Source organism: Myotis daubentonii, chromosome 2 (assembly GCF_963259705.1).
Source record: "Myotis daubentonii chromosome 2, mMyoDau2.1, whole genome shotgun sequence".
Classification (NCBI taxonomy): domain Eukaryota; kingdom Metazoa; phylum Chordata; class Mammalia; order Chiroptera; family Vespertilionidae; genus Myotis; species Myotis daubentonii.
In genome coordinates, this window is record NC_081841.1 from 189723406 (window position 1) to 189736324 (window position 12919).

The 12919-nt window shown below is 36.5% G+C and overlaps 1 protein-coding gene across 1 annotated transcript in view; it reads left to right on the forward strand.

Annotated features, from left to right (window-relative positions):
• MYO16 (myosin XVI) overlaps nucleotides 1–12919 on the forward strand; it is a 424936-nt gene that overhangs the window by 66374 nt on the left and 345643 nt on the right. Inside the window, exons 5-7 of the mRNA XM_059685100.1 lie at nucleotides 3462–3586; nucleotides 7688–7813; nucleotides 12279–12354. Coding sequence (XP_059541083.1) covers nucleotides 3462–3586; nucleotides 7688–7813; nucleotides 12279–12354 — 327 coding nt within the window. The remainder of the gene's footprint in view (nucleotides 1–3461; nucleotides 3587–7687; nucleotides 7814–12278; nucleotides 12355–12919) is intronic.

Genomic DNA, 12919 nt, shown 5'->3' on the forward strand with positions numbered 1-12919 from the left:
GCTGGGGCTACGAGGGCTGAGGCAGCCTGGGCTGCGAGGGCCAAGGCAGCAACTGCTGCTGCGAGGGCCGAGCCCCTTGCATGGATTTTGTGCACCAGGCCTGTAGTTTCTTATAAATCTCTTCAACTCATTAAAGGTTTTTGTCTCATAAAAAGTTTTAGTATTTTCAAAAGCAGTATTATCTATTCTGTAGAAATAAAAAGAAGTGTTTTCCTTTGAGAGGTTACTTTAAAGAGTAATTAAGAAAAAGAAAAAATGAAAGGAGGTCCTGACTCTGAATGGTCTGGAGATAATCTGTCACGGTGATGGCTGTCACAGTTAGTTTGTAAAATACATGTTTGCTGGAACAAATTCAATGTAATATCTCTTACATTTTAAACTCTGTTTTCCATTTGTCACCACCGTGGCACTGGCCTCTGCCTTCCCATCCGCCTGCCCCCCTCTCATCTCATTCACAATCTGGTTCCATTTCTGACAGTGTCCCTCCTACTTATCATATCGGCTGCCACACTTCCTGTAAATACCACCTAATTTGATGTATTCTCCCCTTGTTGGTGCCCCTTTAGAATTATCTGCTATGACAGCGTGGGCCAATGTCCCTAGAAATTTCTAATATTATGAGATGAGATTTTTATTGTTATTTAGCACCCAGTGTTTCAGCACTGCATTCTTATAACCAGGCACCTGCAATCCTTGAATTTTCAACCTGCGTCATACAGTTTCAAACCAGAGTACTCATCATGCTGTCACACCAGGTCACATGTGGCAGGAGGCAGTCCAGGTTGTGAGCAAGTTGATTCCATGGAAAATCACTGGTCACAAGTTCTAATTGTACTGTCACCACTGACATACACTATACCTGGGCACAGCAATTAACCTCTGCTCATCGCCTGAGCTGTCTGGGCTGGAAAGTGAGGCAGTCACGGAGGGCTGATTGAGCATGTGATGCATATTAGATCTCCAGTGCAAAGCAGACCAGCTGGTGTTCAAGGAAATCAATTGATTATAAAATGAGCCAGCATAAAGAGAAAGCAGTGCAGGAAGAGCTCAAGGTGGTCCAGGACAGATAGATGCTCAGCAATGGGGGTGGGGGTGGGGGTGGCGCACACATATATCTCCGTGTATATGTATACATAGATATAGATTCAAGTCCCTGAAAAAGAAATAAAAACAACTTTGCTCAACATATATCTTTGCACTGTGCCCTTTCTCCTTCATTCCAAATCTATCCTTTTAAAAAAGTAGCCCACCTTTATTCTCCCGAGTTTCTAATCTCTACTCAGCCCACAGTCCATACCAATCGACTGGGAAGGTCCCTGCCACCACGTGTCGCCCTTTTTGATTCTCCATCCAGTGGTCACTTTTCTGTTCTCTAGTACCTCGTCTCTCTGTGACAGCTGCTGACCTTGATCACACTCTGTTATGAAAACTCTCTCACCTGCAATGACCTTTCCATAGTTTCCCCTTCTCTTCCAGCTTCTACTTAGTTTTCTACGGATGTGCCACTTGTACATTCAGACACCAAAATGAGGGTAGTTCCCAGGGCTCTGTCTTTCAGTATCTTCTTTTTTCTCTCCAAACTACCCTGGCTTATCTTGCCCTCTTCCTTGTGTTGTTCCCACCTGCCTGATCCCAAGAATGTTCCTAAAGCTTAGATATCTTTCAAGACCTGCAGGCTTGTATGCACAGTTTTCAGTCTCTTGACTTGGATATCAGAAAATTTGAAATAACTTGTCTACATGGAACTTACCCTTTCATGCACTCTCTATATGTTATATTTTATCATAACAGCCAGGGACCCAAGTATCTGAACATTACTTTTCGTCTCCTAAATCCCTCACATCTAATTGTCACCAAATCTGACAGAGTCTGTTTCCTGGACATCTGAGCTCTGATATGCCCATATCTCTCACTAATTTTACTATTAGTATCTTAGTGAAAACTCTGGACTTTCTTTTTTGTTTTTATTTTATTATCACTTTTGTTAATCCTTACCTGAGGATAATTTTTCCCATTGATTTTTAGAGAGAGTGGAAGGGAGGGTGAGAGGGTGTGAGAGAGAAGCATTGTTGTGAGAGAGATGCATTGCATTGATTGGTTGCCTCCCACATGCACACCCTGACCAGGGCCAGGGATTGAACCTGAAAACCAAGTACATGCCCTTGACCAGGAATTGAACTTGAGAACATTTGGTGTGAGGGCCTATGCTCTAACCACTGAGAAAAACCAGCCGGGGCAGTCTTTCTATTTTGGAACAACCTTGGAAACTGGTCTTCTCACCTCTAGACATTCCTGTTTATTCTTCAGAGGACTCTCAGATTAATCAGTCCACAGATAACCTTATCTATTTATTCTGCTTATTAAAGTTCATTCAAAATGCGGCCCTTAAGCCAACCTCTTCAGAATCACCCAGAGTCAGTGTGACAGTGCATCCCTTTTGCCTAGGACAGTCCTACATTGTGCCTGTAGTCAGGGTGGAGGAAAGGGGTTGGGTAGAGGGTTACAGAGCCCTTTTGGCTTGAACATGTTTATTTATCTTTGCTAGAACCAACTTTCTTTGCCTGCTCAACTCTTTTGCTTCCTACAAGCCTTGGCTCTCTTAGGAAACTTACTATGGAGACAAAAATTGGTGTTAGATTCACTTCTAGGAGCTTATTGGAGACTATTGTGCTAAAATCATGAAATGGATCATTTCAGAGTCAGCATAATGATAAAATTATCTGTAATAGCATCATAGAATAGCCCCAATACATAATAGATAATGGAGTAAGTAAAATGTTGAATTGTTAAAAAGAAAATGTTGCATGATAAGGGACAGTTAATGAAAGTAAAGGTAGGGTCCAGATTGACTTGATGTGTTAATGTAGTTTCAGTTTTGCAGACAGGCCTCTGACCTCACTGCATGGGATGCAGCTTCTGAGACCTAACATTATGTATATATTATCAAATGTATTCAAGTGATAGTAATCAGTATCACATGTACATACTGTTAATTAAACTACAGACTTTATTAAAATTCTTTCCATTTTTCCAAAGATGTATTTTTTAAATCTATTCCAAGATAGATTGCTTTTAGCAGCAACTATTTTGGCCAGAACAATCATAAAGAGTGAAAAATGTATCTTTATACTTTCTTGTAATTTAATTTAGGTACTTTAAAATACTCTCGGCAGTGTGTGTTGATTTATACTAAAGCCAATATCCATTATGAACCTGCCATATGTAAGGTATCGTATCATGAATTTGGGATATAATAAGAGGGAAATTATTCAACACCACCCTCTAGCTGGAAATAGAATGCTTGCAAGAGAAATAATTACATATAGCACTTTGAGTGAGAATTCAAAGTGAAGAGGGGCTTCAAAGATGAACACGTTGGACAAATATAGGATGAAACTATTTTTACTCCAGTATCTGAGAAGCAACTCTACATTCTGTTTGAAAGGCTCTTTTCCCCCTAGGGGTGGATCTGACCTCCCTGCGCCAGATGAAGCTTCAGAGACCCATGAGTATGTTAACCGATGTCAAACACTTCTTATCATGTGGAGGGAATGTTAACGAGAAAAATGATGAAGGAGTAACACTGGTAAGTTAATACACTTGACTCAGAAATATTGCTTAAGTGGAGAATTTAAGTTTATTTTTAAGACATAGAAATGACTATGATTAAATAATGTATTTTTGATTACAAAGTAATATATATTCATTGTAGAAATTTTAGAAAGCACATAAATATTCAAAGGAAAATGCAAATCACTTATACCACCACCCAGAGAAAACTGATGTTTATATATATGTTGATATATTTTCTTCCAAGCTTCCTTCTTATGCATGTTTCCCCTACAAATTTAGAAGATTTTTTTTGCATTTATTTGTCACTGTGATTTCAGAGATGGAACTTACAGGATAATGTTTTTATTTTAATTTTAAGCAAAACAAACGATGGCTTAGTCTGGTGAATAAATTTCTAAATTCAAGAAAACTTTGCTTTTTATTGATATAAGGCATAGCTGCAGTAAGTTAAAAACAGAACAATTAAATTTGGATTGATGTTTCTATAAATATAAGTTCAGTGATCAAAATATGAACATTTGGCCCTATTGACCCATAAAATTTACCTGGAGTGGGCATGCAGGGGTTAAAATTAATTATGATGGAAATATATGCATTAAAGCTCAGAGAAAATAAAGAAGTAAACTAGTACAGCAGAAAAGAGTATGAAGCTCTGAAACATGGGATGTACAGAAGGGGTGGGAGCCAATGATTTTCTACCATGGAAAAAGTATGGTGTGAGGTTGAACACAGGGGATTTCAAGCTGAACACTGGTAAGTGCAATGACCCTGAGGCAGGACCAGGTATGGTGTGATTGATACACAACAAGGTGGTAAGTTTTGCTGAGCAGAGAAAAGGAGTGAAGAGAAGTAACTAGGGTCAGATCACACATACTGTGGGCCTATGTGAGGACAGTGGCAGTTACTCTGAGTGAGATGAGGACACATTGGAGAGTTCTGAAGAGAGGCAGAGTGCGATTTTACTTCAGTTCTGAAAAGATCACTCACTGAGTGCTGTGTTAAGGATGGACTGTATAATGGCAAGGGTGAAGCTGAGAGTTCAATTAGGAGCCTTTTCCAGTGATTTAGGAAAGCAATGGTGTGGCTCAGCCAAAGGTGGTAGAAGTTGAGGTGATGAGAAGTAGCTAATTTCAGTCAATATTAAAAGAAGTTCCATAAATTTCCTGATGGAAATGTGGTGTGAGAGAAAGAAAAGACTTCAAAATGACTCCAAGTATTTTTTGCTTGAACAACTTGAGTGATGAAGTTGGCATCGAGTGAGATAGAGAAGGCTGAAGATGGAGCTTAGAGCAGGAAAGATCAGAATCAGTTCTGGAAATATAAAGTTAGAAGTGCCTCTTAGCCATCTTCATGGAGATGTTGAGTTTGGGGTTGGATATTGCAGTCTGAGATTCATGAAATGTCTGGACTAAAGAAACAATTTGGGGAACATTAGCATATATGTGATCTTGAGAACTCCTGACTCAGATGAAATCATGAATTGATATAGCAGAAAAGAGGATTTGGAACTATGCCTTGGGGCTTAGGCAAAAGAGGAAGATCCAGAAATGAGATGAGAAAGAACACCTCCCAAAGTAGGAGGGAAACCAAGAGAATGAGGTGTCCTGGGAGCCAAGTGAAGAACTTATGATGAAAACGAGGATAAGATAGACTAGAAAATACTGCTAAAAGGGTCAAGTAAATGGAGATGACAAATTGGCTATTGGACTTGGTAACATGGAGGTCATTGGTCTTCTTATCTAGGGTAGTTTCAGTGCAGTGGTTGGGTCAAAATCCAGTTTACAGTGGGCTATTTAGTTAATAGTTCAATTAACACACACACAATACACTAATGCCTAACACATTGTAGAAACCCAATAGAGACTTTGTTTCTTTGTTTGACAGAAGATATTACAACTTTACATACGTTTGAAAAATCATTGTTAAATGACACTAATTTATTATGCTTCAAACACTATTGAATAAAAGGACCTGCCATTGTTCAGTAGGAAAGCTATTGATATAATCAATATAGAGTAATAGATCACTCTCATTTTAAACCATCTTCAATTTTGACATTCCCATAAATGTTGCTAATAATTTTTCTGTAGTAACAATCTTCTGGTGATCGTCTTTGAGCTTTTTACAATGAAAATAGCAATGAATGGAAAGCTAGACAGTTGTCCCTTGGAGACCAGAGTATTTAGCAAGTGACAGTTATATTTGATTCTTAGGTCTAAATTGTTTAGTCTGTTATGTTAATGACTGTCATCGCTGGAATTGCCTTTCTGTAAGGCACATGTATTTTGTGCTTTCCTGTCTATTGTTGGTGATAACATAAGCACTTTTGTCCTCAGACTGATTTCTATATCCTGAGTTGGAGTGTCAATTGTGGTTCAAAATTAGGTATAATTTTCCACACTGTTAAATTGCTGTGCAAAAAGAGATGCAATTATCAACAAAAGGCTCAATGGAATAAACTTCTAGTAAGATGGTTTTGATGTTGTCTTTTCCTTTTTTAGAATACACACTAAAATAACCAAATATATTATAGCTCTTTTAAAAAGATTTCTTAGTTTACATTAATATTATTCTGAAAAGGAAACAGAAGCCTTAGAAAAGAACACAGTCCAAAAAAGCCATGTTATAGAGCATATGAAAATTAGTTCCTGAGTTTGAATGTATTTATGCTCTTGGAAAATACTACTGTAATAATTAGCATATATACCACAAAGATATTGGCTGGTTCTTCACTGTTTTATTATAGAATTTGATATATTACATCTGGCCTTGATACATATGCACTGTTGGAAAACAATTATTCATGAGATGTAAATACCAAGCAATCTTGTTTTTGTTTCTCTTTGTGATATCGGGAGTGTTGGTTCATCCCGTGCTTCTAGTCAAGGACAATAAATAGCCAATGCATGATTTTTCTGGCCATTTTTAGGGAACACAGCTTTTATGGTTACTTTATGTCACAAAACATAGCCTCAATTTAGAGATTAGATTGTCCAGACTCATGTACTATTTAAAACTCACAACCTGAATAATGTCCAGGCTCATTGATCTTTTTAATGCCATACTCCCCTTTAATCATATGGTGTAGCTCATGAATCCCTCGCCAAGGTAATAGTTTTATGCAATACAAAATGGTGCATAGAATTACATAGAAAGCCAGTTATGTTGAAATATAGTAATCATAATATTGAAATTAAATTTGTTATATGTAATGTTTGTGCTTCTTTATTAATTAATACACTAAGTAACAGATCTAATGATTACCATGACTTTACAGTAGAGTTGGACATGGGTGATATTTGGAGATATTTGCTATACTATTAATGTGATATGAAAGTATAATTTCTTCTGCTAATTTTTCCTTAATTGCTTTAACTGTAAAATAAATCATGTAGTTACTTAATAACCTAATTGAAATTGGATTGGATGACAGTTTACTTAGAAAGAAAGGCTATGCCTTAGAAACAGGAATCACCACATCTGAAAAATTTGAAAGGTTCTCCAAACCCTGAGCTCATCACTGTCGTTCCTGAGGCCTCATTTCTGAACTTCAGGTTGCATTGAGAAACCAAGCTGGGAGAATGTCAAAATGATAGCTGCACAATCCTTTTAAAGCTTGTCAGGATTCAGTCATCCCCTCCAGTTCCTGTCCCTTTTATGTGTATAAAAGCATCACAGGATCACATTTTCTGTTGTCATTTGTATCTTTCAATCTCTTTCCTAAAACACCAAATGCAGTGCTAGAACTTTAGAGCTAGTCAGTACATGTGTGACTTCTGGACAAGTAGTGATAAAGTATTGAATAATTATATTTTGTATTTAAAAGTATTCATATTATAGTAGAAAGGCACATTAGAGAGGAAAATAGGAATTACATGAAAAACTGTACCTTGTCAGAGTCAGAAGGAAAACAATACATAATTAACCCATAAGCCTTTTTCAAACAATGATGACATTCACTTGTACCAAATAAATCAAAGTATATATGTTTCTTTTATTAAGGTCTCTGTATTTTAGGTTCAATACTTTATTAAATTGCTCTCTTTAAACCACTGAATAAATTATGATGCTGCTGCTTTTTAAAGATAAATAACAAAATATCCCTTTATTGCAGTTACATATGGCATGCGCCAGTGGCTACAAGGAGGTAGTTTCTCTCCTCTTGGAACATGGGGGAGACCTCAACGCAGTGGATAATCAGTACTGGACCCCACTTCACTTGGCAGCAAAGTATGGCCAGGTAAGTGAGTTCCTGAGCTATTTTATAAGCAATGCATCCTTTTATATTAATTTTATTTCAAATTATGTACTAATCATTATGTAACCTGACTTTTAATGGTATGGTCTTACTAAACAAATGTTTTATGAATAAAAAAAACATTTACTTTTAAAATGACAAATAATAACATATATTCCTTAGGACTTGGCATACTAGCATACTGCATATTCTACTCAAAATCATTCAGGAAATGATCAAAAACATAAATATCCTTTATAATATAGACTTAACACAGTTTTCTTAATATTATATAGTTCTTATAAGTTTACTGTTTCATGAGACTGTAATAATTCTGTTTTTTTCTACAATTAGTAGATGTAAAGTAAAATTACATTTTGTATTTTATTTTTCTCCATAAATTATATTTCATTTTAGTGAATGAGGGATGGGTAGCAATTCTTTCTCTGAATTGACTTTTTCTATAGCTAATACATCTTAAGACACTAATACACAAATTAATTTTTACTAGGCACCCTTATATCCTGAAGAAGGAGAAAAATCACAGTCAGATAAAATGTGTCTTGGAGAGAGAGAGACATGTTGTATGTATCCATGACAAAAGATAAAGGAATATATTAAACTAATAAAACAGGTTAGCTATATAGTAAAAATACTTTCAACAGGTTTTATTGATGAAAGTAGATTTTTAAAAATGTTATTTTACTCTGTTATGTTTAACCATAAAAACATCATTTAATGATTAATATATATGCCAGATGTGATACCTGCCAAGCCTCAGTGATATAAGGAACATAAGCTGAGTTCACTTGCTACTTCCTTCTTAAAGCTTCCTGAAGTTTCCTGCCACACAAAAGTCACAAGATGGAAGAATCAGTGATTAAACAGGCAGAGAGAATTAGTGGATATCAGTACTCTCACCCCATTTACCTATCACAGTAGAAAAACTTCCAAACTTTGGGTTTTCTCTTATTTTTCAACTAGAGGCCCGATGCATGAAATTCGTGCAAGAGTAGGCCTTCCTTCCCCCGGCTGCTGGCACTGGTTTCCCTCTGGCACCCAGGACTCGGGTCTCCCTCTGGAACCCGGGACTTGGGCTTCCCTCCTGCCGCTGGCAGGCACTCGGGACCCGTGCTTTCCTAGCAGCCCTGGCTTTGTCCAGAAGGTCGTCCGGAAGGACATCTGGTCTAATTAGCATATTAAGCTTTTATTATTATAGATTACAGTTTACATTCAATATTATTTTTTATTAGTTTCAGTGTACAGCACAGTGGTTAGACAGTTATATCCGTTACAAAATGTTTCCCCTGATATTTCCCGTACCCAGCAGGCACCGTACATAGTTATTACAGTACTCTTGACTATATTTCCTATGCTGTATCTTACATCCCCGGGACTATTTTATCGTCCCAATCTATCCTCCCAATCCCTTCACTTCTTTCACCCAGCTCCCAACTCCCCTCTCATCTGGGAATCAGATGTCTGTGTCTATGAGTCTGTTTCTGTTTTGTTTGTTCATTTATATTGTTCTTTAGATTTTACATATAAGTGAAATCATATGGTATTTATCTTTCTCTGACTGATTTATTTTAATTTATTTTACGTAGCATAATACCCTCTAGGTCCATCTATGCATTCACAAATAGTTAAGATTTTCTTTGAAGTTTGGGGTTTCTAAATCTATGTTTTCAGCCTAGAGAAACATGGTATTGAAATTACATGGAAAATATGATTCAATAGCTGCATTTGCTTTGGGAGATGCAGAGTAATTAAGATTGATGTTCTTATTACTACTTCTCCAGTGTGCCAGCTACATTTCCAACACTCGTCATTTATTAACATTAAGTGACTTAAGAAACTTTCCAATGGCTTTATTTTTTTTTAACCCAGTTGCAAAATATTTCCCCCCCAACTTTTAGAAACCATTATTCCTCACTTTTTTTTTTTAGGTCTCCTATACTTTCTTCTATGTTCCAGACTCTCCCCACCACACGAACACACCTATATTTGAACCTGCCCAATGAAATGATTAAGCGAGCCTGTTTGGAGAGCTTCCGTAGCCCCCTCATTGGCTCTGAGTACCAGCCACCACTCGCTGGCTGTGTGAACCTAATAAGCCTTAAGAGTCCTTCTTCCACCGAGCCCCAGGGTCTTCAATTAGTGACAACTATCAGCACATCTGTTTACGGGGGGAGTTGTTACATAGCTCAGAAGACTGTTGAGAATAAAGAAGGCAAATGCATCACTGAAGTATCAAAGAGCATATGTCCTAGTCAATTGATCCAGCTGTTAGATTTGTACAGAGAGATGTTGAACATAATGTTTTCTAGCAATGGCCATTTACAGTGTGCAAATGAGTCAGATTTTTAAAACAATTTCACCTTTATCCTCTGCTTCTGTAGAAAATAAGTAGCCATTAATTCTGTATTTTATAAATCCTTGTATATTTTAGTACAAAGGTTAGGATCTGAAGATTATATATGTCTTTTCAGTTTTGCTCCATTAAACCTACTAGAATGGGTTCTTCACCAGAAGGTAAGCTCCAGAACAGCAGAGATGTGATTTGTGTGGCCCACTGAGCCATCCTGTAGCCAGCAGAGTAACTGAAGGAATTAAATGGACAACTCAATCAACCAGGAACTAAAAGCAAAGTTCTGCTGAGAGTTAGAGTGAGGATTTAACGTTAGGATATATGACAGCAGAACAAAAATATTCTTCCTCAATTCAAACTAAAATTAAGGAATAACTAAGAGATTTATGTTAATAGAAGATTTTGAGTAAATTGTATCTTTATTTTTTGTCAAGAATATACCATATGATATCTAGATTTATTTTAAAAATTCTTTACACTACCACTTAATATTCATTTTGGAAATGATATTTTAGGAACAGGTTTTATTTGAATTATCAATTTGTATGCATGGGAGATTTTTAACTCTCCAAAGACATTTATTGTAAATAAATGCATCTCAGTTGAGAAAAAATGTGATAAAGGCTAACGTTTTAGAAAGACTCATGGCATTTTTAGAGTCATTCACAGCAATTTCAGTTTTTTATAAATATCTTATAAATATAAATACCTTTATGGAAAGGTAATTTATAATTTATAACAGTATTTATAGTATTTATTACTGTCATTTATACTTAGATGGCATATATATTTTAAAACTTCCCTTGATACATACATTAACTTTTTCATTAGAACAAAGAAATACCTGTTCTTATCTAAAACTGAGAACTGAACAAGTTATGTGAGCAACAGTTCTTTCAAGAGTTGTACAGAAGATAAAATTTGATTCTAGCCTTGTACATATTTTAATGTTGTTAATAGCTTTGGAAATAGTATAGTAAAAGATAAGAAAATGATTGTGAAATGTTGAAATCTAAATCTCTTCAAAAGTACTTTATATCACACAACTCTTACATCTTAATGTTCAAAGGAGTCATTTGTATTCTCAAATACATTTTTACCTAAGTATGTAAGAACTGAGATATATTTAGATATTTTTCTTCAGATATTTCTTCTTTGCTTTGGAAAAAACAACACTGTCTGGATTTCCTCCTGCCCCTCTGAGCACACAGTATTGAAAAGCTCAGTGTTCTGTCCTGGGTTCTATCCCTTCCCAATATTTATGTCTTTAGAAGTCTTCAAAGACGCTGCATGTTCATGTCTCCCAAAGCCTCCTCTCTTCTCATGTCTCTCCCAAGTTCCAGACTCAAGAGGAGCACCGCCCAGAGAGTAATTCCTGTCAACCTGCCTTCATACTCAACTTGTGTACAAAGAGAATGATCAACTTCTTTTTCCCATTTCCAATCTGTTGCCTTCTTTTCTATTTAATCATTTACTGGGCATTATTATTTTCTTATTTTTCCTCTCCTCGCCCATAACTATTAAACCACTGAGCCCAAAACTCTTACCTAGTAAATGGATTTTAGCTATATTCATGTGTGTCCTCGCTGCCTTCACCCTCATCCAGTGCTTCAGCATCTCTACAGCAGGATTATCCTGCCAACCTCCTAACAGAGCTCCCTGGCCCTCCCCCACGCCATTCTATGTACAAAAATAATCGGACCATTTCAACTGAACATCCTTTCCATTGCTGTCGATATGTAATGCCCATGCCATAAAATAATTTATGAACCCTGTGTGCCTGGGCTTCTGCTTAACTCTCCAGCTCTAGTTCTCCTGCCTTCTCCCACCAGGTTAGAGGATGAAGCCATAGTGAACTTCTTTCAGATTCTGTAGTATGCCATCATGCACATCCTTTACATGTTCTTTGTTGTTCTTGAAAATGTTAAATGGTCAAATATGACCTAACTTTGCAGGACTACACTGTGATGTTATGCTAATGCATTCTCATTTCTCCAACCTTAAATGCCCCTTGAGGCCATGAATGTGTATTATTTACTGATGAATCTTCAATATCCAGCATGATGTTTCCTATTTCAATCATCTCTAATGTTTCAGACAAACCTGGTGAAACTTCTTTTGATGCATCAGGCAAATCCAAACCTTCTGAACTGCAATGAAGAGAAGGCCTCAGGTAGGTAATGAGTGTCCTGGGACCACTGAGCAGTCACTGTTTCCTTCCTGTCGTATATAAGTTGTTCATCATGAGCGTAACTAGGAAATGAGAGTCAGCCTCTCTGAGAAACTCTGTGAAAACCAGCCCAGTTTAATATGATTCACGATTCAGATGCCCTGATCCAGGACAAGGGGACATTAGAGAGCAGTTATGTTAATGGGTTACTGTGTCCTTCCTTTACAACTTGCTTTTCAGGCTTAAACTTCCAGGGCGGCGATTCCTGCAGTGCCATTACTTTAAAAGATTTTTTTGCTTTTGTGTTAACTAGTTTCTCATCAGACCCAATACATGCTTGTTCATTAAGGTATTTTTAAATAGTAACATAACAGTATTTTTTTCTGTACAGATGTTTATACTGCTAGAAATAGAGACTAATATGCTAAAGATAATTTAAAAAACTTAATTTAATGTTACTTATTTTAAAAAAAATATATTTTTGAAAATTTCTAAAGTTGTAAAACAATATTTTTTGATTTGTTTTTTAAAGAGAGAGAGGAAAGAAGAGAAAGAGGAAGGGAGGGAG